Raw genomic sequence first — 26,648 nt, forward strand, 5'->3', positions numbered from 1 at the left:
TACTGTTTTAGATAATTATCTATGTTTATATATTGAAAGTAGTAAACCAAACTTATAAGCGTAAGCAAAACTCTAATTCATTTTGATAATCAATTCTCCATCTGTTATCTCTTTCTACTATTATATATGGATACCGTTCGATTCGTCCTTTTTTCGTTTCTAGAGATACATTACTAAGTTCTCTACCGTAACTGATTATAACGAACTTCACCTGTCTTGCGGTTTGAGAAAAAGTTACGCAGAATTAAAATCTGGCCAAAGCCAATGACTAAGACAATACACGTCTCAAGACCGGACCACATCATCACGGCTTCGTTTAAATCTTCCGCCCTTTTGCGTCCCTTCGATTCACTTAAACGATGATGTGTTTGAGCATCAAGTATATCATTGAGGCTTTTGTGTATCGACTGTGAGGATGTTTCCATTTGAGTAAGGACAGTGGCATGTTCGTCGATACCAGGCAATGCTGGCTCGTCTCCCACTTGGAAGTCAACATACACAATTTTATGTGAAAATGATGAAAATTGATTGCTAAAACAAACTTTGTAGACACCAGTTGCCTCAGCGGTAAATTGATGACTATCGAACGTCGCACGCTGTTGCTCGTATATTACTTTGCCATGAGGATTTGTCAAAGTTACATCGACATCCAACTGACCTCCAGCGGATACTTGAAACTCAAGATAACAGGTGGTATTGCGACGCACCTCTTCGAAGAAGCAATCTTCAGAATTGTCCGCTAAATCAAATGTAAATTCCACCGCCTCTCCTGTACGGCACGCAACACAAAGCATAAGTGCCAAATAAGCAATGACATATCTACATTTTATCGTTGGCGATAGCATTTTTTTGTAAAAGCTGTTACTCTGAAGCGTTAGCGCAAAAGTTTTGATAAAAACGACGATTTCAATGCGGTGCCACGCAATGTGTCAGGAGCAAGAGCTGCACCTAAAAAACAGAAGAAACTTCAACTTGTACGAATTATAATTACTATAACTGTCTTACTGGTAGAAGAAACGACAAAAATGGAAATTAAAGTACTATCTTTGGTTTATTATAAACTAATATCGAATAATAAGATTTGTTTGCTTTTACGTTTAACTTTTCTAGTTGTACAAACGATAGAAAATTCTGCTTAAATTGACAGCTGACAACTGACGTGTCAGAATTATTCACAGCGTTACCAGGCAAGTAGAGATTCCAAATTTTTTTTTAGTCATTAAGTACCGACTAACTATTTTCCGATTTCTGCTTTTTAACAAACAAATCGAATAATAAATTTTGTCTATATATATACATATGTATGTGCGGTTTAAGTATTTTCTAATGAAATTTAATATTTCTGAACAACTTCCAAACACGCTTCCTTCGCTGTGGGATACTTAAATTTAAAACCACTTTCCAGGGTTCTTTTCGGTTGAACCTTAGCACCGGATAGAAGTAATGCAGAACGGTCTTTGCCAAAAAGCGCTTGTACTACAAACTCTGGTACCGCGAATAGACAAGGACGTCGTAGAGCAGAAGCAAAGGCCTAAGGACATAAAAAGATAAAATAAAATATGAAATCTTAGTAGTGTAAATAATGTTCTTTTAAGCTTTATCTTTTGTTTTTGTTTTATATACTTTTTAAAGAACCTTTTCTTACCTTCGAGAATTCGCCATTAGTTACAATTTCCGGTGCCACACCGTTTATTACTCCCTCTATTTTCTCATTTTCGATACTGTTTTGTACTAGCTGGCATAAATCATATAAATGAATCCAAGGCAGAATTTGTTTTCCACTGCCTAGAGGACCGCCTAAACCCAATTGGAAAGGAAGCCAGATATTCTGAATCATCCCACCTGTTCGTCCTATGACAACCCCAGTGCGTATTTTAACCTACAAGAATTACAAACATTTTTAATTGAACTTTGTTCATAACATTAAGTCAATTTCTTGAAACATTATTATTAATACTCACGCCCCTGCAGTGCTTAACATTCTCTGGTAATGTTGCGGCTTTCTCCCACTCTAAACATAATTTCGACATAAAATCAAATCCTTCCACTGGATCGCTCTCAGTATAAATATGCTTGTCATCAGGTTTATAGTGACTTACTCCTGATACATTAACAAAAGCTTTCACTTGTGGTGCATCTGCAATAGCTTTCACTAATGCTGCACTTGTGTTAACACGAGAAGTCCACACATTTTGCTTAAAGCCATCTGTCCAGCGTCGGCTTGGATCTAAGACATTTTGTCCTGCCAAATTGACAACAGCTGTAATACCATTTGGTATTCCGTTCCGCTCTAGTTCCAGCCAGGTTATGCGCTTTAGCCCAGGCATTCGGGATATTACAGTGACATCATACCCATTTTTGATCAAATGTTTGTTTAAACCTTTACCAATGAATCCCGTTCCTCCGCCTAAATAATGTGTCCTTAGTTATAAACTGAAAATCTAACATTTTTTGTTACTACAAACCGATTAATGCGTGTCGCGACATAATTTACTCTATTTCGATTTTATTTTACAATTTACGTAAATTTACGAAACTCACACAAGACTGAAAAAATTTCAGTGCCGTAAGCGAATGTTGTGAGCAAAACAAAACGGCCAATAATTGCACTGAGTGCATTTCGACGAAAGTACGGGAATTACTTTAATGGAGGCCATACGGCACATTTTTCATAACTTCATGATTATATGCTGTTGAAAGCGTTGAAATGTTATTTTATTTTATTGGTATGCATAATATATTTCAATAGAAATCAAATAGATTTATTTACCGTGCGATTCTGTACTGTGATACTGTCTCAAGTCTCTAAATTTGAGATTTTGAGTTAGAGACAATTTTTGAGACTTGAGACGATTTTGCTATTCTGTAAGTGACAGTCACAAAATTTATTACATTTCATTATTCAGAGATGTTTTTAAACTTGAATGAAAATAAATATGTCGATAACAAATATTAAATTTTCTATAACATAGTCAAAAAACATAATTATCAATAAAAGTAAAAGTATATGTTGACTTTGTTTCATAATATTTACGAAATTTATGTAAAATTGATTTATTTTTAACCTTTTCGTGTTTGAGTTGCTTACAAAATAGAAAATAACTACAATCGACTAATATCTGTGATGATCTCTATTCAGTACTATATTCAAAATGGCAGACAAGAGTTCTTTTTGGTTTTGTGACCTGCTAATTACCAGGTCTCAAGTTTGAGTCAATATTTTGAGACTAACGCTAGAGACTGTTTAGTGAATAGTAACTAGTCACAAATTGAGGTTTTAATCCAAAATGTCTCAAATAGAGACTAGAGACTAGTTACAGAATCCCGCTATTAACGTTATTAACAAATAATACATTTAATAATTCTCAATGAAATTTATTTTGCATGTTAACATACGGCAACCTTGAGTAATGAATTCCATACGGCAACTTATCCACTAAGCTGTCAAATATTTTTGCATTTCCTTTATTCCTAAATTCGGCGCAAACATATCTCATATTCTTTTCTAAAAGTCAAACTACAATTTCGTGATCTAAATTTTAATTTTCTTCTTATATTAAATTGCTAAACATTTTGTTCCTGTTGTGAAATGTCTGCTCCGCTAGAAAATCTTGAAACCCAGTTGGAGATGTTTATTGAAAATGTCCGCCAGATACGAATTATTGTAAGCGACTTCCAGCCACAGGTACGTGAAAGATTACACATTACTACCATATCCGCTATATTCAACAATTTTTACGTTTGTTATGTAGGGTCAGAATGTGCTGAACCAAAAGATGTAAGTTATTTTGATTGTTCTTGCCATCTATTGTATGTAAACTTTTTTTTCCCTATAGTCAAGGTCTAGTGACTGGTCTGCAGGAAATCGATAAGCTCAAAAACCAAGTACAAGATGTTTTCGTCCCATTCGAAGTATTCGACTACATTGACCAAGACAAGAATCCTCAATTATATACAAAAGATTGCGTTGAAAAAGCATTGGCTAAGAACGAGGAAGTTAAAGGCAAAATTGATGCTTATCGCAAATTTAAGGCCAATATGCTATTAGAGTTATTCAAAACGTTTCCGAATGAAATGAATATGTATCGTGCATACCGCCCGGATTCTATTTAAGTGTATTAAGTGCATATGAAGGCGTTATCTTCGTACGACTTTGTAATTTTTGTATAAGTTAAACAAAAAATGTGTGTACATTTAGATATAGTATTTTAATAAATCCTAGCATACAAATCCGAGGCTTTTGTTACCTTTTCATTGGGGGCGTTTTTTACGTGGCGGATGCCAAATCTAGCACACAACCTTAGGGAGTGTTGGTTCGCCTTCTCAATTTACCTCGCCTTCAAACGGGTGTTCTTTGGCTACCCAGAGAATACTTAGTCTAAGACCGGAAGTCTGGAGCTGTTTCAGCCATTTGTAAAGAGTCGTTTCTGGCCACTCCCGAGTGAATGGCGCTCAGTTAACTTTCCTCACTTTCGTGAACTTCTACACATGACCCTCTCTTCTAAAGAAGAAGGGACAGTGGTTTTTTTACACCTCTTCAATGAAGCGAAGATTCGAAATTTCTTTTCAAAATTTTGCATTATGCTGATTTATTTGTTTAAGTTACTAGAGTCTGAACTCAACATTCGGTAATTTGTAAATAAATTTCTCTGAAGAAGTTCTGGAGATATGTTGCAGAATTGACAGTCCTGACCGTTTAAAAATTCGGGCCGCTACCGGTTACGTACATCCAAATTCTTGTTGTTGTAGCGGCACAATTCTGTCGAGTTGACAATCCTTGGCCGGATAAAATCCGGTTACGTAAACCCGACTCTCGTGGGAACGCTAACCGAACCATAATTAGAGATTTTTTGATATGTTTGATTTACAATAAAAATAACTTTTTCATACAAGAAAGAAACATGCTTATTTTGGCTGGTTTGTGATAACGTTTAATAAGATTTATACTTTTGATTTGTTATTACAGTATTGGTTTTTAGTTTTCATAATACCTGTTTAAAATTTTCTTCTCTTCAAAAGAACTAAAGCACGACGTGATTTGAAATCGGTTTCGAATAATAATAAAATACATCTGTCAGATTGTTGTAATCAGGATTAATTTCACTGTTTTTTGTTTTTTTTTTTTTTAATATTTGCAATAATTAATCATGTAGGTAAAGCTTAAATGCATTATTAAGTATGTAATTAAATAGCTTATAATAGGAGATTTTGTAAATATATAAATAATCGTTTCTACATTGGCTTTGAATAATCATTTCTAGAAAGTTCCAGTGCTCACAAACAGTTACAGTTTTAGTTTTTTTTCACAACATACGTATTTCAAAGAGAGGAGATACAATAACATTGAACATAAATCCACTTTGAATAAGTCAAAAAATTGCATATATTTTTATTTGTGGATTAATCAACAATCTCAAAACAGTAAATTTTACACCCGGCCATACATACGCTATATGGTTGCACATAGTATATTACGTTTTTTTGTTTTATTTAGATATCAAATAAAATTTATTTATTTATTAGCCATAAGGCTTTGGTTTAAATCAATTACTTTCAAAAGTTTTTCAACTATTTTTTTTTCATTAATTATATATATTTTTTTAAGTATAACAAAAAACATTCAATTTGCAGCATCGACGATGGGTAAAAAAGTTTCGTCATCATCATAAACCTATAGCATCACATTTCTTTTACTTATACGCATTTAATAAAAAAAATTTACTGCTGATCACATTGCCCAATTATAGTTTGCGCCTGCGCATTGGGTGGTCATTTATTCTCGCAGCAGCCATTCAATGCCAACTGCTTCTGCAGTGCGGGCGGCAGCGAATCTTTCGTTTTGGAATGATTGCCTTTACCGAGTAATGTGGGTTCGATCACTTTGCCCTCCTGGATATCCTTGATTCGCTTGAGCAAATCGTAGTTGATACGATCGCTTACAACGGAGTCTTGTCTGTAATAGGAAAATATATATTTATACGCAAATTAGTACAAATGTTTTATTTGAGTTGATTGTGCGTGGTGTGCATTATATAATTTAATTAAAAACAAAACGCCAATTACAAATTCTACATTGACTAAAAATGGAAATTATTTACTTACTTATAATCTGGATGATTTAACACTTGCTCGCGCATCCAAGTAGCAGTTGTGACAAGCTCGCCAGAAGCACGCTTCTCTATAAAACGTAAATACTGCTCAATTGTGCAATGAGTGTCAGGATCAACTTCCATTGATTGCAAGTAGCTACGAATGAGCGGCACGAGACCAGGGAAAGAGTCAGCCTGCAGTAAGAAATATTTCATTCAATTTAATTTATTGCTGTAGATAGCAGATTTAATTTATTGCTGCTGATAGAGTTTAATTTCAGCTTACCTTGCCATTGAAAATTTCGCCAACTGTCAACAATTCGTATTCCTCATGATTTGTTTCGCCATTCTCCTTAGTACCGTTGTGTACGCCATTAACACCGTTGCCATTTATGTAGCAGCTCTTTTTAGAAGTTTTGCGGAACCAGAATTTTTCTTTGCGGCAAGCGTCACGCTTCTGAGCAGTTTGCATGTTTTCATCAACCTGAAAAAATTGATATTTACGTTTATTTTAATCACAATTCATTAAAAACATGCTTTTTGTTGCATTATATATATTATTATCACTCGCTCACCTTACTGATGGGGATCAGGAAATTTAATTGATACGATAGTATCACTCGTGTCAGCAGCACGACAAAGCAAACAATGGCAGCATTTTCAAAGTCACTTATCTGCGCCTCGCATGGCCGGAACTCCACGCGCCAGCCGATGGACGAATTTGGCGGGGGCGGCTTGAAGCGCATTGTCTGCCAATTGGTCGATTGTATATTCTCAAAGTGATCCGTGTCCTCTTCGTCATTTTGGTCGATTTTCTCACTAAACAATGAAACCGTATCGCGTATGAACAAGTGAGCTACATGTTGCGCCAATAGCGGATCAATGCCACCATCGCGTAGACGTTTATAATCTTGCTCGTCGTATGTGAGCGGTACGTCGTTGTATGCGGCACCCTCTGGTGATAGATATGAATCGATCGAATCATATCTCGATTTTGCGATACGGAACTTATTTTCACTTAGTGGCCGTAAACCACGCTCCTCCTCGGTGCGGCAGTCTACTGAGGAGCTTATCACATTCCAACGACAGTCGGATTCGGTTAAATAGCCACGATATATGGGCGATGCTGCTGTAAGTGCTAACATAATGGGACACAATGGCGCCAATTGATCATACAATTTGCGTGCCTCATTGATGTTACAGGCCTGGAATGTAAGTTGCAGACAACAACAGCCCATACCGAAGCCCATGGCGTCGAGTGCAACGACATCGGGTTCACCCTTTGGTGCACCCTCTACGGGTAGCTTTGTGTTTACATCTTTGAAAACTTTTAATTTGATGGCGACTTTCTCGCCACGTCGTTTACGTATATTACGTGTTAACGTCTTGAAGCGTGGATGTGCTGGAAATATGGCTTCATCTGGGAAATATAGCGATTTAGCCGAGCTATTCGGATCGTCCGGATTTGGATAGTAGATGGGATGTGTGAATTCCGGTGCGCCCAAACGTGGGAAATTCGTTATGGACATGACACACTCATCTTTGTCCAGTATTTCTGTGACCTCTTCACGCCGATAACGCATATTCGCCTCCACTAGATTGAAGTGTGCCATAAGACCGCCAAACGGCCTGCCTGGCGTACCTTCGATCATGTAAGCACCGTATTCGGGGCGCCACAACGATTTGACGCCCTTGGGATCGGCTAACTCTTTCTCATTAAGGTGATTTAGTAGTTCTGGCGCTTTCAGTGAGACACGTGCAACGCGATTTTCATCGTCAAACTTAACGATTATATATTCAACCTCATCACCCCACTTGAGTATGTCGCCAGTGCGATCCTTTAGCCTGTGATAGAGATTTATAAACTGCGTGATGCCATGTTCACGCACATGATTAGCTAATTTTTTGGTTTCTTCCCATGAGAGTGGACTGCCTTCGCTGAGTAAACCCATTTTAAATGTGAATAACTGCAAGAAACGATGAAATACATATTATTAGAATTTGTTACAAGCAGACATATGTATATGTATGTATGTATGTACATATGTATAAATCTAGCTAAGACTCTACATGGAAGTTTGCAAAAATGCAAACTCAGCTCAGAGCTCAGTTTGCTATTAAGGAAATTTGCAACAGCGGCGCAGGAATAGGAACACAAGAATGTGATATCTACAATTCCGTGAAGCTGCTACTGTGGCAAGTGTATAAACACACATTTTGTTTACATATATGTATAATTATATGTGCAATATACTATAAACAATCACATACTCTATACTCTTATTTGATAGAAGAAAATTAGAAACTAGTTTCCGCTCGAACATATGGTAAAACCAGCGACAAAAACAGCGATCATTTACACTAAACCACTCGCTTTTATGCACATAAATACATCTAGCATATAGTATATATGTAAGTATGTACTATAATTGATTTAATTGCAGAAAAAGTGCACGCGAGCCGCTTGCAAAATTCCATTGTTGCATTAGAAAAGTCGATGGAGTTGGCAGCGTTAGCGATTATTGTTATACAGATGAACTCATATTTATAGACAACATCAAAACTGCCTCAAAGTCAATGCGACACAACTGGTGCGTGTAAAGTGCATATCGCCATATGCATACATACAAAGCTATTGGTGTGCATGGAAGTTAAGTTTCAGCATCGGAAGAACTTTGCGTATTCGTGAGAACTAAACAAATAAATAAATATCGATTACGTTTTAAGCGGAACAATAAATACATCATTGACAACGACTACTTTTGCATATGTATGCCCATACGTATGAGTAACACTACGAGTGCGTTTAGTGTAAATCTGTACCCGGCATATAATTCATGTAGTGTATTTTCGTTGAAAGGGGTTATTTTTTTATTTTCTAAGCAGAAAAAACGCTTTTTATGTTTATTTACACATGTTTCAAGAATACAGAGAGAAATTTTGGAAAAAAAAACTAATTATTTTTTGAGTTATACGAGATCTCCGACGGCTCTAAAAAGGTCTTCCTTAAATGAAACCGAAAAATAAAAAATTTCATTAAACTAAAAGATATTCTTTATAAAATAATGTACGATAAAAAAATCAAAAATTCACAAAATTACAACATTTAAAAAAAGTTAAATTTCACCCCAAATTTTGGTTGTTTTTGGCCTGCCAAAATTCGATTTTTAATCAGATCAAAAATCCGATAGGTCATTGGCAACAGGCAGAAAACAATTTCATGATGATCGGACCAATTGTCTTTGAGGTATTACTGCAGCAAATTCGAAAAACGAGTTTTTCGAATGAATAAACTGATGGAGCTTTTAAAACTGAGCGGCTTCGATTTGAAATTTTAATATGAAATTTTTTGAAGTAAAATCGATATTTTCTTAATGTAAGTTAAACATTTTGAAAATGTTAAGATTAATTTGATCCAGTAGGCGATCTTTAGGATACCTCCGAAAAAAGGTGTCTAGCGGAGAAGAAATTCATTCTGCATTAAATTACATACATACATACATAGTATGTCAAATTCCAAAACCGGAAATTTTATTACAATATATGAATAACGGTTATGAACGCAGGACTGGTCAAAATTTTAATTTTGAACAAAATGACGACTTTCAAAACGAAAATTATTTTTTGAATGTGGCTTAAAAACTTAAATGATCAAAAATCTTATTTCTTCGATCATCTTCTGAAAATATATACCTAAAAAAGTCTTGTGATATCAAGTTGATCTGTCTAACCGTTTCCGAGTAATTTCCTCACTTACAAAACACTAGTAGGATTAAATCTCCGAAAGAATATCAAATATATGTATGTCCAGCGTGCAACGAGTCCCACCTCTTTGCATGCCAAGTTAACCCTACCGTTGGATGACCTCGATGACAACTAATCTGAACCATACCACCTTAACGGGGACTAGATAACCGTTAAAACAACAACTATTAAGTATTACACTAAATTAAATTTTTTTTTCAAATACGCTCTTATTGTGAAACTATTTGTAACCCCATAAAAAAAATGGCTATAAAGAGAATTTGTACATGTTTTTTAATATCATTATAATAATAATCATACACTTTAAAGCTGAGAAATATTTTTCTAGAACGCTTTATAATTTTAGAAACCGTTAAAAATGGTCGAAGGGATTTCTGACAGAATTGCATTAACAGACTAACCAGCCCTTATGACAACCAGGTGTGCAAAACTGAAACGAGCATGCTTTCTCCAACCAAAAACTGTCAGTTTGTTGTTATGTACATATGTATATCTAAAACTACAAATTGAATACCGACTTTCAATGTCAGATAGAATGGGTGAAGCATTCAAAACTCATAGATATATTTCTTTCAAAAATTATATTCCTTCAAAGATTAAAAGTTCTATGATAACAGCATTTTTATTTATTTCTCAAACAAAAAAAAAAACGGATCGGTTTACATTAAGATTAGAGTCAGACTAACTATGGTTTGGCCTCGCACTTTGTCACTAGCGTCACAAAAAAGGAAGAAACAAACATAAAAATTAGCAAATATTTATTTATTTTTTAATAACTTTAATTTTGAAGTAAACAACAAAACAATTGTTAATATCCATTGCGTATTTGAATGAATATATGTATTTACTTTCTTTATGATATGCGACAATACATACATACATATCTGGTGTTTTTCTATGAAATTATTTGTTACTAAAAGTAAATACGAAAAAGGTATCTTTACTACGTTTTAATTATTAACCATATCACAATTTTCCGACAAAATGTTGGAAAGTTGGCTGATTTGAGCGACCTTATTGAGTTGAAAAGTTTTCGCAAGTCATAAATATGCTTTGACATATGGTACATACATAAGTATGTCCATATGTACGTACATAGATTTCACAACAGTTAGGGTTTTGAAAGGTCGATTTGGTCTGCAAATAACAGTTAATACTACGCACATGCCCAAAGTCAACCAGTTTAGGCGCTAATGGAACAAGTATTTAATCAATTCAAAATTGTTAGGTTCAATTATAGGGTGACTATTATTATCTACATACATACACATATGCGCATGACCTTGAATAGCATGCATGTAAGTATGTATGCATATGTACATATATATGTATGTATGTAGATATATTTAGAAATATGCACACTATTGCTTTGTATGATTGATGCGTTTCAGTATGATAAGAATTACAAGTAAAACACATTGCAGCAAACGTTAATTAGTCAATTTTGTTTTATTTGCATGAGAATAATTTACTGTTGAGAAATAAATTATTTGATAATATCATTTGAACATTGTAAAATGATAATTTTAAATCAGCGGAGCGTCAAATACAATTAATAACATGTGATTTGTGATTTGCTGTTGTAGCTGTCTATATTGGTGAAATAGAAATGACAGATTTTGTGCAGTTGCCACCGTAAATAAAATAGACGTTTAAAAAAAATATTGCGATTACCGCACATTTGCCGCCACATTGCAAAATATATTACTACATAATTATAAAATATGTACATATAGTATGTACATGCATAGTAGTATTTTCTTCCGCAATAATTAATGTTCCGGAACAACAATATACTGCCAGATTCCATAGGAGCATACAAAAAATGTGTACATAAGTATGTATATGTACACATTCTCATTAAATTTGCATATGTATGTATGTATATATGTATGTACATAGTTCAATTAATTACTGAAATAGCGACTCAGCGAATCGACAATATCGAGAAGAAAATTGTCTAATTGTATGCGACATACAAATATACAAATGAACACTCATATGCAGCTAGCATGAGGTTCAAGCAGACTGATAGTACAGTGTTGAGTATAAGGCGAACACAATCGCTCTAGTTCCATGCATTCTAAATTCGCGAAGACGACGTATTTATGACCTAAACAAAATATATTAAGTTTGCAGTGATTTTAACACGAAGAGCGAAATGTCGGACAGCCCATAAAATATATGTATGTACATACACATGTATAAGCATAACGAGCTGAGTCGATTTAGTCATGTCCGTCTGTATATAATCTCCCAGTTTTTCAGCTATCAGTCTGAAGTTTTGCACACCAAGAAGCTACACATTTGTCAAAAATGATATCGGCGATAGCTATAGCTTATAGCTGCCATACAAACTCAACGAACGAAATGCAGTTCTTGGGAATCATTTTTATTTGTGTGGGATATTATAGCTTCAGTGCAACCGAACTTTACATATTTTCTTGTTTTTAATATATTTGACATACATAATCCTAATACTAAAGTATAATTAACCGTCTTTCCTATTCCTTAAAGATCGAATTTATGATAAGAACACACGTCTCATTGACCTCTAAATATAAATGCATACTTATATGTACATTAGAGCGGGTCCATTTTTTTTTTAGAAAATCGGGTATGCAGGAAATGTTGTTCGGATCTTTCTGACCAACTATGCGTAAGAGACTATGGGTCTAAAACGGGTTTCGAGCCAGCGCTTTTTAAGGCGAAGTTTAAAAAAACTGAATAATCGGTAGAATAAGAGATATGTGATATAGCTGTCCGATCTGACTGATTCTGAAAAATGTTCAAAAGAATATCAAAATGAACCTACGTTATAAATTTCGTTCGGTATCTCAATAGCAAAAAACTTCGATTTCTATAATATATTTCACAAATTGACCCATATTTTCGATAAAAAGTTCGCAATGGGAACCGGGGTCCATATATTCGGTACCTGGGGGCTTTGAGCAGTTTTGGTCCGATGTGGATCATAGATTGATATACTACTTCAAATACACTTTTCGTCCAAAGTTGCATCTCGTTATTTCCATTGGTGCTTAATTTGAATACTGGAAAGTGAAAGAATCTGATAAATTTTAATATTGTGTTATATCAGAAGTAGACTTGGTTCGATTCGCCCAATTTTACACTGAAACATAGGAATGTGAAGATCAAGCTATTTGACCGAGATATGGCTTTTAACTTAAATGTGGACTGTGCTACGCCCATTGTCAAATTTTGACAGCGACTCCCATAAATTTCTATAATGGCATCTCGAATGTAAAATTTTATGTCTCTGTCGTATTTAGTTATTGATTTATCGCACTGTTAAAAGTTTTCAACATAACCGCTATATTGCGAGTGAGCTGGGTTATCAGACGATCTCATAATTTTTTGCAATGTTGGTAGGGATGCTTAAGGAATTTCTGAGCGAATTTGGTTATTATAATTTGAATGGGCGGGACTACACCCACTTTTTCAAAATTGTTTTTCCACAGGTGTCCCTTGCTATTGCGATCTCTTTTATAAAATTCCAGTTCTACATGTTAATTTAGTTTTACGATGTCGAGAAACAAGTGTACCAAGTTTCATCGAGGTATCTAAAGGTTTACTTAAGTTACAGCTTGCACGGAGCCACTGACAGACAGTCAACCGGACTTGATTAGGGTACATAGCAACACTGCTATACTATATAAAATGTTTGAAATAAATTTAATTTGCTTTTTTGCAAAATTTAATATAGAATTTTTAATCAAACTCAATAACTTCTACACATCCCTACGTACAACAGTTGAGCTTGGCCTTACAACAAAACCAACTTCCACATATCAATTACTAATGCAATTCGAGGAGGAAAACCACAAAATTACTCAATAATTGGAAAAAATGGTACGGAATACCATTGATAAGAAACATAAATAAATATGAGGTTAGAGCGTTATGAGTTTGCATCCTAATTTTATTCTTGACAAATCAAATTCATAATTTTATTAGCAGAAATATTATTTCTATTGAACACGAGCGGATTCAGCTCCCTCCATATTATCTAGAATTATAAAAGTATTAATAATATCTCACTCAATACACAGCAATTTTATTTATCGCGGCTGTAATGAAGCACAAGTTGAGTACCGAAATACATTACATACACACTGTCCCAGTATTTGTATGAGTACTTATGTACACACAAATGTACATGCGCTGTTAATGGACATATAAACCTAATCTTGCGACTGTTGCAGTCGGAATGTTTTTAATTTTTTGCGCAGTTACAATTAAGCGAACTTTGCGCAATTTTAAATACAAATATACAGACACATACATACATATGTATGTGTGTGTACATACGTAATGACGAAGTGAACGTCTAGTCAATTATTTAATTAATCATAAATTTTTAAGCTTGCCAGTAACGTTGGACAAATTATTCTTAATTAAAATCCATTTTCATATTGAGCCCTTAATGAAGGGAATTGAACGAGAGTTACATATACTGTAGAAATGTATTACAGCACTAAAACCGGCCGAAGCTACTTATAATACCCTTCACAGATACAAAAGATGGCACGTGTATGCTATAGTGTCTCGTTCTGAACAATATCTTACATACATACATATATGGTACCCGAACAATTTCCTCGGATATTGCTTTTTGCTTTAGGCAATAACCCGTGCCAAAATTTCGTGAAGATATCTTTACAAATAAAAAAGTTCTCAATATAGGGACTCGAGTTGATCTGATCTATCAGTTTGTATGGCAGCTACATGCTATATTAGTCCGATATCGGCTATTTTGACAAATGAGCAGCTGATTGGTATGAAAAAAACGTGCTCGAAATTTCAGATCGATATCTCAAAAACTGAGGGACTAGTTAGCGTATATACAGAGAAAAAAACGGACATGGCTAAATGGTAAATATACCCTGTTCGGGGTATAAACCTGCAAACACAACTGCATAGTTTTGTATGTATGTATGTACATATAGGAACTAATATAAGCATGTCTGACGTCCAAAGCTTTCACGTTAAATATGGAACACATGTCGTATTATAGATGTAATCAATAAATAACTCAATTTCGAATTTTTCGAAGATGCGTCGTTTTATATTTTAAGCCACGATATGTTTGTGTAAATTTATGTGTGTACATATGTAACTATTATCTGATAAACGTTTTTGTTGAAGTGTTTTGTCACATGATTTGACAAAATTTCAAGTAAGGGCGTGCTAAATACGACTACAATCGAGTACTAAGTAAACATCAATCAAATTTCGAGAGAATAATAAGCTGTTGATGTCGAAAAGTGGAAAGTGCTTTTGACAAAAAAGTAAGTGCACCAAAAATGGCTTAAATTTACAGCAGCAAATAGCGACTCGTCAAAATCAAGCATTATTTGTATCTTTCAACACAGTGAAGGAGCAGTAGGTAAACATTAAGAACTAATAATTTTCAAAAATTATCTTTAATTAGTATCACAGAGTTAAATCATCGAAAACTTGTCTTATGCGAGTCGACTATCTACCTCTGTTAATGCCGATAACATAAAAACAGTACATGAAAATCATCGTGTTGGCCTCACAGGGATAGCAGAGGATCTCAACATCTCTTATGAATCAACACATTTTGGTTAATTGTTTAGGTATGAAGCGTGGCAATGCTACACTCGTACCAAAAAATCATCCTCATTTTGCATAAACGACGTCAAGTAAAGGTCGCACCGGGGATGCTTGATAACGTAGCTGAGGACCCTTCATTCATCACTACCTTACTGGTCAGGGACGCGGGTTTATAAATATGATCGAAACTATCTAAAAATCCAATCTGGCGAATGGAGCTCCAAAAATGTGCACTGAAAGCCGTTCAAGTCTCAGTTTATAACAAGTATATGAACAAAGTTTGGGCACAACCGAACACTTCATATTCTTGCAACTTTCAATGATTAAAGCCAGGGAAATAGCTTCAAGTACATTAGGCCTGTTAGTTATATGGAATCTAGGGCGATTTGTCACCCGATTTTATTCATTCAATTCGCTCTCTCAATAACTCACATATTGGCTGATGTATGCGGTATAAAATACCCGGAAGGAAAATCTTTATATTTGGTATATAGGGGCTAAAGCAAGTACTGACCCTATTCAACCCATTTGTAGCACACAGACATAAAACTATTAGGAAATAATTCTCTCTCAATGACATTTATAAATCTAACAGATTGATCAATATTTTCGGTCAAAAATTAACTCTAGGTGCTGTTGTAGAAGTATTCGATACCTAGGGGCCTGAACAGTTTTTGTTGGATTTGGGCAATTTTTCGTAATATTTTTTTGCCAAGAAACGCGCATACGCAGTTTCATTAAGACGTCTCATTTTTCAGTCAAGTTACAGGTTGCATGGACGGACGGCGGAGGCAGACCGTCAACCGTGTTTCAACTCGTCTCGTCATCCTTAGCATTTATATATATACATACATACATATGTATATAACCCTATAACTATCTCGCTTAGTTTTAGGAGATACATACAATCGCTAGGTGAACAAAACCAGTATACTCTGTAGCAACATGTTGCAAGATTATAAAAAATAATTTAAGTATACAACGGTAATAAAGATTTCCATAAAAATGTGAAAAAGTTTTTTTTGCAGTACAGATCAAATTTGATCAAATGATGTATAGTTGAAACTCAAGTAAATTATTATATTATCGTTTCGTAGGATAAAAAGTGGTAATATGGAGTAAAGGTACATATGTATGTGTGTGTTTGAGAAAATCTATAGTACTAGTCTCTAAGGCCCCCCAATTCAAAACGTGTAATAATCATAAAAGCCAAATTAACTAATTCTTACATACATATGTATGTACATACATATCTTTGGGTTCAGCTAATGTAAATATCAATTGTTCAATAAATCAATTTTTTATACATAGTATATTTACTGTGTAGATGTTGGGAGTCGGAATTTTTTCTAAAATTTGCGGTGTAAACGTCAACTAATTAATCTAGCAATGAGTGTTTGTAGTTCATATACATACTTACATTTGTAGATATCACATAGAAATATTATGCAAAAGCAGTATATTAACTGCGTATAAGTATATTTAATACTTATGTACATAAGTATGTACATACATTACGTCAGATTGAAAGAGCGCAATTGAAAGATAAGTGGGGCGACAAACATACATACATATGTACATACTTATTTAAAGGCATGTGCGTCTATATATTTAAAATATTATCTTATTTAACAACACTTCATAGTTCAGAAAAGCTGTTAGTTAATCTCTTGATCTAAAAGCCTTCATAAAAATATTATTAAATACTTATAACAGTTAGAAAAACTTTATTTAAAGTGTAGATTTGACACTATCAGAAACTAATCCCATTCCTATTCTGCTCTGGTTCAGTTGACGAATTTTATTGGATTTCCCCCAAAAGTAACCAAGTCCATATAGTATTTTTCGAAAGCACCAAATTTACCACGACGTTTGTATCATCCGAAAGGAAAGATATGTACAGTATCGGACAAAACATTTGCAACTGACATATGATAATGAAAATAATGTCGATTACACAGAAAATAATTGCCGGAGACCTACTATTTTAATTTTATTTTAAATATTAGATGTTAATATTATAATAATATTAATGCTTTGTTTCCCAGCAAATTTAAGAATATTTCTCAGTTTATTTGTTTATTGTATATAAAAAAAACGATATTACATCTATATTCAATGAGACAAAACAATTGCAACTCAAAGAAAACGGTTTACTATTTTTAATAAAATAAAAGAATAACTTAGTATTTTGTAGCAAACTCATTACTCTCAATAACTGCTTTGCATCACAGCGGCATTGAAGCTATAAGGTTATCCACTAAGGTTTGGGGTATACTTCTCCATGCCTCCAGGGTTCTTTGAAAAAACTGATCAGTATTTGGCACATTACTGCGATCAATTCTTCTTTTTACAATTTCTCATAAATTTTCAATGGGATTAAGGCACGGGGACTGTGAAGGCCACACAATTAATCCACTTTATTCCTCTTTAACCACGATTTTAGGACCTATGCCATATGCTTCGGGTCGTTGTCCTGGTGGGAGACCCACTTAAGTGGCATTTCTAATTCAGCATGTGGCAACATCACGGATTCCATAACGTCTCTGAAAACGTACCGATCCATGCTACCATTTATACGATGAAGCGGCCCCAAACCAGAAGCAGAAAAGCATCCACAGACTATAACATAGCAATTATGTTTTGTTGTTTCTAGACAATAGAAATTTTTAAGACGCTTGTTTTGTGGGCGTCGAACGAAACTCACGCCATCACTTCCTACCAAATTAGATTTGGACTCATCAGTAAAAAAAAAGTTTTCCACTTTCTTATTGGCCATTCTAGATGATTTTTAGCGAACACAATCGTTTTAGTTGGTTACGTTTGATAATAAGCGGTTTCTTCGCTGGTCGGTAACTGTGTAAATCAGCGTTATTTAGGCGATGAGCGACCGTTCTTGAGTAGATTGGTAACCCAAGCTCCTTTACCAATTGCGGAGCGCTTTAAAATGGATATTTTTTTACCTCTCTTACAATTGAGCTGTCAGTTTTTTCATCAGTTTTTCTTGGTCGGCGTCCACGATGCACTACTTCGACAGTTTTGTTCCTAATAAATTTGGAAATTTTTCGTGAGATTGATGACTTGTGAATTCGGTACTTTACAGAAATTTCTTTTTGCGAAGTTCCGTTATTATAATCACCAATAACACATTTTGTGTAAAAAATTTAAAATAAAAACGTGTTTTCGCAAAAATTCAGAGCAGAAAGTATGCTCAGTAAATGTTCTAATTAATTCAATATCAATACCGCTAGAAAAAGAAACGAACAAAGGAGAAAAGAAATGAACAATACAGAGTTGCAATCGTTTTGTCGCGGCGGATTGGCCTACATTTGAATTTTTTTCAAATATAACCAGCAAAATAAAAAAGATCGAGACATCGATCTGAAATTTTGCACACGTACTTTTCTCACCAAAAAGTTGCACATTTGCCGAACCGCCGATATTGGACCACTATATGCTATAGTTGTCATGTAAACTAATCGACCGAATTCATGTATCTTATGGGCTTCTATAAGTATAAAAAAAAAATTTGCTAAAAATTAAAATTTTTTTAGCTAAATCCATACAACAATAAAAAAAAATTGCTAGAAATCATTAACATATTAATAAAAATATTTAAATTATTATTTTAATTTGAATTTCAGACTTATTGATCGCAATCAGTTGTCGATACTATATTTATTAGATAACCGCTATAACAACAGCAACAACGATAGTATACGCAATTTCAATTCAATGCTATAAATCGAACTTATTTGTCATACGCTTTCAAAGCGCAGACGACTCCAGAGCTCATTTACCGTTCAGAGTCTCATGATTCTCCTATAACCCCACTATTTCACTCACCAGTTGAGCTTTTTAATTATTTATGTTAAAAATATTCAGAGTCTCTTGTTACGAATAGCTAAATATAAATAATTTCCACTTATCTGTACAAATGTATGTATGTGCATGTGTACGAAGGTACACGAGCAAAACTGAACTTGAAGACTTATGAAATACATACGAAATTGGAATCTTCACAATTTGATAAGACGCTGCTTTTTTTAATTTTTTTATTAGCATTTTGTAAGTGTATGGGTACAATTGATATTTGCAGATAATATACTATTAATGAAGGCAATAAGTTAACCAAAACATAAAAACACCCCTCTCCCTGTCGTCCGATAACGACGTAACAAATCGTTCCTTGAACGACCCCCTTGAATGTTTTCCACGATAGTTATAGGTAGATTACAAAAACTAGATAAGCAAAGCTGATTTTGATGATAAAAAGCGAACCGGAAGAATTAGCTCGAATGCATACAAGTTGTATGGAAACTTCAAGGAAAGCTCTGGAAGACATGTGCAGAGGTATGAATGTATAGATAACGTATTTCACATTTCATAATTGTTAATACAGATAATGCCAGAACCTTTCAAGCGCGTGTTCAGTACAAAAAAAAGTAAAAAAAAAAATTACTAGTCATTCCAAACAACATAAAATTAATAGGGCTACAAAATACACGCACCTTTTTGATGACAAATCGGTCAGAAACAAATGCAGATTTATTTTGCCTATAATTGGAATTAAGCTATCGTTTTTCACATGTGATTTTACGCGACTGTTTCAGGTGCATTCTTTGGAGATCCAGTCATGATCACAATGGAAATTTACAAATGTTTCATGAATCCGTTAAATAAATACTTTTTAATGGGTTTCTTATCAGTGGCACCTTACGAGAACAAATCATATTTAAAAATGCTTATGAGAATGTGTTGGAATTTCCAAGCACGTTTGAAAATGGTGACTGTGCTCCTCTTATTCTGTACCCTGTTATCGTGTTCAATGCGAAAAGCAACATGTGAATGAATTGAAAAGTAAAAAATAAAACTTAAAAAGTGTCAGTAGGTGAGAGAGTAGCAACCACTGCCGGCGCTAAACGAATTGATTCACTCAAGTACGAATCGGGTACACGCAACTGTACAGACATGCACAGTGTGTGGGAAAAGTTTTCAACTTGGAGCACTTGCTAACTTATATTCGAAAAGTTTAAAAACATATTTATTATCAGATACAAAATACATTCAAATATGTAAAAATAAATAAAAAAATTTTATTAATTATATTATTATTATATTAAAACAAATTATTATTTCTATTAAAAATTACGACTTTGATTTAAAAAAAAATTATTAATAATTAATTACGAATTTATTAAAATTTATTTAAATACATATTTTTTAAAATGCATTTAAATTTTTTTTTATTTTTTAAACAATTTATATAAATTGTTGGATATAATTTTGTTGCGAATTAATAATTCAACATTTTTGGATTAAAAATTCGATTTTCTATTTTTAATTCGAATTTTGGGATAATTTTGTACGGTTTTTTCAACTTTTAGTTCCCAAATAAGAATTAAAAGAGGTAAACTTTTCTAAATCAGAATTAAAAATATAATTTTAAATGTCTTCCATTAGAAATTAAAGAAAATTTTAACTTAAAAATGGTAGTAACAAAAAAAAAAATTATTTAGATTAAAAGCTGGAATGAAAAGGGATAAAAAGGAAAATATTTATATATGTATTATTATGTTTCTATTGGATTTTTTTATTTTTGTTATTTGCATTTTTTTAATTTTCAATATAAGAAATGGGATGAAAAGGTAAATATTTAGATGGTTGTTTTGGGATTTTTTTCGGGTAAACACTTTTTTAGTTTTCAATATGAGAATATTTTTTTATATTTATCAATCTAGTATTTACGATTAAATTTAACTTCACAATGCATTAAATTTTTTATTTTTTGTATAGTTAAGTTCTACCACAAATTAATTTTGTGAAATTTAAAAAATTGTAAAGAAAATAACTTCGGCCTTTATGATTCGCGTAATATGATGAATATTAATTAATATCTATTTAGTTTAATTGGTTATGGAATAGTTTGCCTAAAGTTGTTAAAATTTCATTTAGAAAATATATTTCTTAAATGGTGCGCTTCTCACGAAGTGTCTGAAAACTTTATACGACAGTGTATACACACTTTGTAGATACGTAGGTAGCGTTCTTTTTTGCGTGTTTATCAGACATTTTACACGGAACTTGCAAAAAGAAAATAAAACAGCTAAACAAATGAATGAACATACATATAAATTCATATCTGCATATGGTAAGTTTATATGAATGTATGTAAGTATGTATGTATTTAGATAAATATACATACATACTCGTACACTGATATTAAATTAATTTCTTCAAACAATTATGCACATGATAAAATCACTTCACAGGCAAACAACAACAACAACGTTTTCTGTATAACCGTTATTTTGCACACGTTGTGCAACAATATTTAGAAATGTGCTGTAACGATTTTAAATTATTAAAACACTTTCGAATCACGAATGTAGTTTGCGAAATTTCACAACAATCATTCAGGTCGAACTGATATAATAGACACAAATGTGTGTATGCATGTGCATGTGAAAAAAGTAAGGATTTAAGTGGTCTAAACAAAAAACGTTTGTCAAGCTTTTTTAGAAAAATGCAGAGTCATGATGAGGTGACGACTAAGCAATTGCAATCAAATAAACAGGCAAACCTATGATAATATATTTGCATATGTACATAAGTATGTAATATGTATAACGAGAGAGGTTTGTTAATTTCACAAGACCATTTTGATGACGTCATGCAGGCAATGAATTTATAAATTAGTTTCATTAGATATTTACATATACACATAATAAATTCAATGAGTGAAATGCCATGTGTTCGGGTAATACATTTTTCCTTTTAATTTTATGTTTGAAAACAAATTACTTTTCGTTCAATTTCTTTTGAATTACCATTATTGATTAAAAAGTATACATTTACATCTTAACTGCAAATTTAGTGCAGTTTAGAATAATCAGTTTTCAGGTTATTCGAATAATTTTGAGAGCTCTACTATAAATAATAAAATTTCCCAAATCATAAATCAAATAAAAAAAAAATTTATGACATCAAGCGTATTGACGACTAACAAACCCATACAAATTGGAACACCCAATGTAAAATTGCAAATGAAATACACAAATTAACAGTTATTGTTAGCTACCTGCACTGGCAATAATTAAAAAAGTTAAAAGCTAAAATCTAGTCAACTCTATTGGCGGATATTTTGCATTTTATCATTTACCTCATGTGACAATTAGTCATTGTTAAATTAGTAAATATGCAGAAAACTGTAAACTGTGTTTCTTCTCAGCAAATACGTATACGCATGAGTGGACTGAGTTGATAAATATTTACATAAAAGTTGATAAGAAAATGGTTTTTACAGATTCTCCAGATGTATTGGAGCGAACTGTATTATTCTGTTGAAGTCGAAATAGAAATGCATTCTTTAGTCTCTTAGAAATAATACTACATAATATGTATTCGCTTTACTTAAATACTTAAAAATTTGGTTTGGGTTAAGCATATTTTGGAAAATTAAGTGGGATACTTAAGGAGCACTTTTAATTAAAACAAAATTTATAATTAATTTATATAATAGGTTGTCAAAAAAGTCTTGCGGTATTTTCGCTAGTTCTAGTTTTATTCGTCGCACCGGGTCATGCTATACCTTTTTGGAAAGCTCAAAGCTCACGCGCTAATACGTGTTTGATTGATTGTCGTTTCTTTTAAGTCGTTCGTGAGTTATAGCGTCGCAAACAGGGAGCAAAATAAAGAGAAAATTCGGCATATTTTATAGTACTACTACGATAAAGGCAAAAATGCATCTCAAGCTGCCAATTAAAATTTGTGCAGTTTATGGACCCGATACAGTTTCCATTTCCACCGCACAACGATGGTTTCAAAGTTTCCGTTCTGTTATAGAGGTGGTCGAAGATGCGCCACGCTCCGGAAGGCCTGTCGTCGAAAATTGCGATAAAATCACTGAATTGGTCGAAAGAGGCCGTAGCATCGGTCAAGAGCTGGGCATGAGTCATCAAGAATTCATTTCGATTTCAATAAATACAAAAAATTCAATAAAAATACCGCAAGACTTTTTTGACAAACCATTATTAAATTAAAATAGTGTGATATAAGCTCACAATAAGGCACTTTTTGCTGCAAATATGGCATGAAAAGCATTATAAAACAATAATATTTATATTTAACTTTTATATTATTCAGGGGTGTTGTGGAATCTGATAGTTGTCGGAATTGAAACCGATCAAAAAAGTAGTAGGTGTCATGAATTCAGATATTATTGCTTTGATATTCGAAACAGAATTTGTATCGGTTTTGGGTGTCACGGAAACCGATTTTATCGGTTTTACTATCAGAAACAAAGCAAGGAGATAGTCGCTCACAGATTTGAAATGTTAGCTAAGAAATCAAGTTCTTTTATTATTTCGAATTAATTTATCTTTATTTGTATAAGGGAAACCATAAGTATAAAACACGAAATCTTTTAATTACTGAGTTATTGGAAAAAAAAATCCGGATATTTAAAGATAGTAGATTTACAAAACGTAATCAAAGTAATTTAACACCCAAATGCGTCTTTATTCATTCGATAAATGTTACTCTTAAAAACTTCCTTTAATTCGGAATTTATTAAAAATTTTAATAGGAATGCTTCCAAATGTATTCATTTGCAAGTTTTGTCATATTAGTTAATAGCTGGTTCGAATATTGGTTTAGCGTATGTTCGAAAAGACGAAAATGCAATCAGATTATGTGACACCATTGAAAATCAGAATTTGTTTGCAATTCTGACAGCTAAGCAATTCTGTCTTGGATTCCACAACACCCCTGATTAATATCCGTTTTATTCAGAAAACCGGTTTATTAGTGAACTTCATAAATATTGTATATAATTTGTTTTTTTCAACAATTAGTCACAACTTCTCTTATCGGGCAACGATTTGCGTTTATTTTTACTATGACGTCTAGATATTTGTTAAAACAGCTGGTTTCATTTATAAACAAATTAATTTTAGCAATAACACCATTTTGTGAATCCCATGGTTTAAGAAAAAGTCCGTATTATGTTTGAATACTAAACTAGTATAAATACAGAAGTAGTTAATTGGATTCAAAGTTTTGGTTTCACAATAACGAAATTATAAAAACAAATGAATTCCATGAAAAAGAAACACATGCAAAACATAAATATAAAAGCCTAAATTTCTAACGCTTATTTAAGTTTCATCTACTAAGTTCCTTGGCCTTAACACTTTATAATTTAAGCATACAAGTAATTAGAAACAATATACAAATTTTTAAATTTTGTATATCATTTCTATAAAAATAATGATTTTAGCCTTGAAATTTTCATGTAATTTATTGTATATTTTGGTAAAAATTCAGTTTGCACTTTATTTTACAGTTAATGTTAATATTATTTTTTATATATTTATATTTTATATAGTATTTATATAGGTTTATCGTTAAGATTTGAAAGCATAAAAAATGCTTTAAATTACATATGAAGCATTTTAATTTGTAAATACAAACGTGTGAATAAAACCATGAATAAAAAAAAAACATTTTAATAATAAATATATGTCAAATCAGAACGCTACCGACATAAATTGAATTATATCTTCAAACTTTATGTGTCTGCAGACGCCCAGGTTTATTTAGTTGTATGTCATATACACTAATTATAAAGTTGTAATATTACATGAATTTCAAAAATACATAAGACAAAAGCGAAAATTTAAGAGAAATCTGAATTGAAACTAATGTCAAGGTTAACTGAGTTATATACCGTGCTATTGTGATACTACAAGCGGCGGTGAATGTTCAATGGTATTTATTTTCAATTTTTGTTGTTAGATTGCTTATTAGAGTGTATACACAAAGGCATGCCTACTAATACGCATAACAGTAATTGCAAAGTAATTTAATAAAGGTAGATACATAGCAGGTATGAGATTATTCCCACAAATTACCATCGATTTTTTAAACAATTAAAAGCTCTTACTAGCAAAAACATATATTCTACACAAATTTTTAATATAAATAATTTTCATACTTCATACAATATTTATAACATACCATATATTTTTATACACTTACCTTTTACTAACTTTTTAACTGGTAAGTATGTATATATTTTGTTAAAAAATACTAAGGCCGCAATATGCACTTATTTCTTTGCACTTCAAACGACTAATGATGTATCCAGTTTTCGTTTCCAGCTATGGGCACGTGAAAGTGTAATCAAAAATATTAAATTGTAGGTAATTATTGACACGAAGTCTCCAACTATACAAAATGTAGTTTTGTGTGCTTATTGTGTAATAGTTTGCCGGTCAGAAATGCAATATTCGTGCCCTTTTTCTAAATTCGGTATGATGACGAAATACTATTTCTTGCTAAAGGTTTTATGGATTTATTGTCAACCTCTTCTTCTAGATTATTATTTCGTCGTTTATTATTTACACAACAATTCTAATTTAGAATTTCTATCTTTTATTTTCTATCGGCGCCCGACTATCGGTTCAATTTTTGTGTATACGATGTATAGAATCCTCACACTAGTTTCCTTTATTGAAATTTATGTTTATAGATATCCACAGAATGACCTCACTCACTCTTCTACACAGAGGCAAGAATTTTATATGGTTCTCACACAGCCGAGATTTTACTGTCGGCTCCGCAGGAAGGGTTTGTTCGTGGCAAATGCAATAGACGATTGTCCACAACAAATCAAAAAGGTTGCTCAATCACACGTTCACACAATGAATTGACTGCGATACTCCTCTGCTGATACACTTTACAAAAAAATCTTATATTACACTTGCTATAAAACTTTTACACAATTTTTCATTTACTTTTTAAAACTGTTGCTCTTTTACTCCGGGCACAACTAAAACTATACACTTTCCGCACCTCCAAATTGTTTAATATTCTCAAGTTTGTGAAGCACGTTGTTCGATAGACTCGCTATTTATGCAATTCCGCGATAGCCACCGCAAAGGTTTATTTCCAATTCCACCGCATGCCCATTGTCGTTGGTGCTTTTCCTACTGCTGCTTCTGCCAAAAGACATACAAAATTTCTGACATTTTGCCTTGTAGACATTCTCTTAGTGTTGCCATACTGCCCACTTTGTTTTTAAGAATACACCCTGTATTTTTAAATATACCGTCTTCGAATTGTTAGTAATTCGCTTTTAGTTTTAAACCAATACAATATTGAAACTCACACAAACTAAACTCAATAAAC

At 32.9% G+C, this 26,648-nt stretch overlaps 4 protein-coding genes across 5 annotated transcripts; 1 reads left to right on the top strand and 3 right to left on the bottom strand.

The window, feature by feature from the left end:
• LOC126758414 (transmembrane emp24 domain-containing protein 7) lies at nt 1–1,282 on the bottom strand. The gene is made up of 2 exons (XM_050472673.1): nt 1,006–1,282; nt 1–948 (listed from the first exon to the last, which is right to left on the bottom strand). The coding sequence occupies exon 2, from the start codon at nt 843–845 to the stop codon at nt 183–185; it is 663 nt and encodes a 220-aa protein (XP_050328630.1). The 5' UTR covers nt 846–948; nt 1,006–1,282; the 3' UTR covers nt 1–182.
• On the bottom strand, nt 1,033–2,584 carry LOC126758409 (epimerase family protein SDR39U1). Its single transcript, XM_050472668.1, has 4 exons — nt 2,466–2,584; nt 1,962–2,407; nt 1,646–1,879; nt 1,033–1,531 (listed from the first exon to the last, which is right to left on the bottom strand). The coding sequence occupies exons 1-4, from the start codon at nt 2,485–2,487 to the stop codon at nt 1,334–1,336; spliced, it is 900 nt and encodes a 299-aa protein (XP_050328625.1). The 5' UTR covers nt 2,488–2,584; the 3' UTR covers nt 1,033–1,333.
• An 875-nt stretch (nt 2,585–3,459) lies between these two features.
• On the top strand, nt 3,460–4,235 carry LOC126758420 (mediator of RNA polymerase II transcription subunit 10). The gene is made up of 3 exons (XM_050472682.1): nt 3,460–3,685; nt 3,753–3,778; nt 3,837–4,235. The coding sequence occupies exons 1-3, from the start codon at nt 3,590–3,592 to the stop codon at nt 4,111–4,113; spliced, it is 399 nt and encodes a 132-aa protein (XP_050328639.1). The 5' UTR covers nt 3,460–3,589; the 3' UTR covers nt 4,114–4,235.
• A 324-nt stretch (nt 4,236–4,559) lies between these two features.
• LOC126757946 (glutamate--cysteine ligase) lies at nt 4,560–26,437 on the bottom strand. 2 transcript variants are annotated; one of them, XM_050471874.1, is made up of 6 exons: nt 26,255–26,437; nt 25,497–25,618; nt 6,665–8,056; nt 6,376–6,573; nt 6,103–6,284; nt 4,560–5,953 (listed from the first exon to the last, which is right to left on the bottom strand). In XM_050471874.1, exons 3-6 carry the CDS (start codon nt 8,039–8,041, stop codon nt 5,770–5,772), a joined length of 1,941 nt encoding a protein of 646 aa, XP_050327831.1. In that variant the 5' UTR covers nt 8,042–8,056; nt 25,497–25,618; nt 26,255–26,437; the 3' UTR covers nt 4,560–5,769. The 2 variants fall into 2 exon arrangements, with proteins under 2 accessions (XP_050327831.1, XP_050327830.1); XM_050471873.1 differs by having other exon boundaries at nt 25,497–26,437.
• Nucleotides 26,438–26,648: the final 211 nt, after the last annotated feature.

Source organism: Bactrocera neohumeralis, chromosome 5 (genome assembly GCF_024586455.1).
Source record: "Bactrocera neohumeralis isolate Rockhampton chromosome 5, APGP_CSIRO_Bneo_wtdbg2-racon-allhic-juicebox.fasta_v2, whole genome shotgun sequence".
Classification (NCBI taxonomy): domain Eukaryota; kingdom Metazoa; phylum Arthropoda; class Insecta; order Diptera; family Tephritidae; genus Bactrocera; species Bactrocera neohumeralis.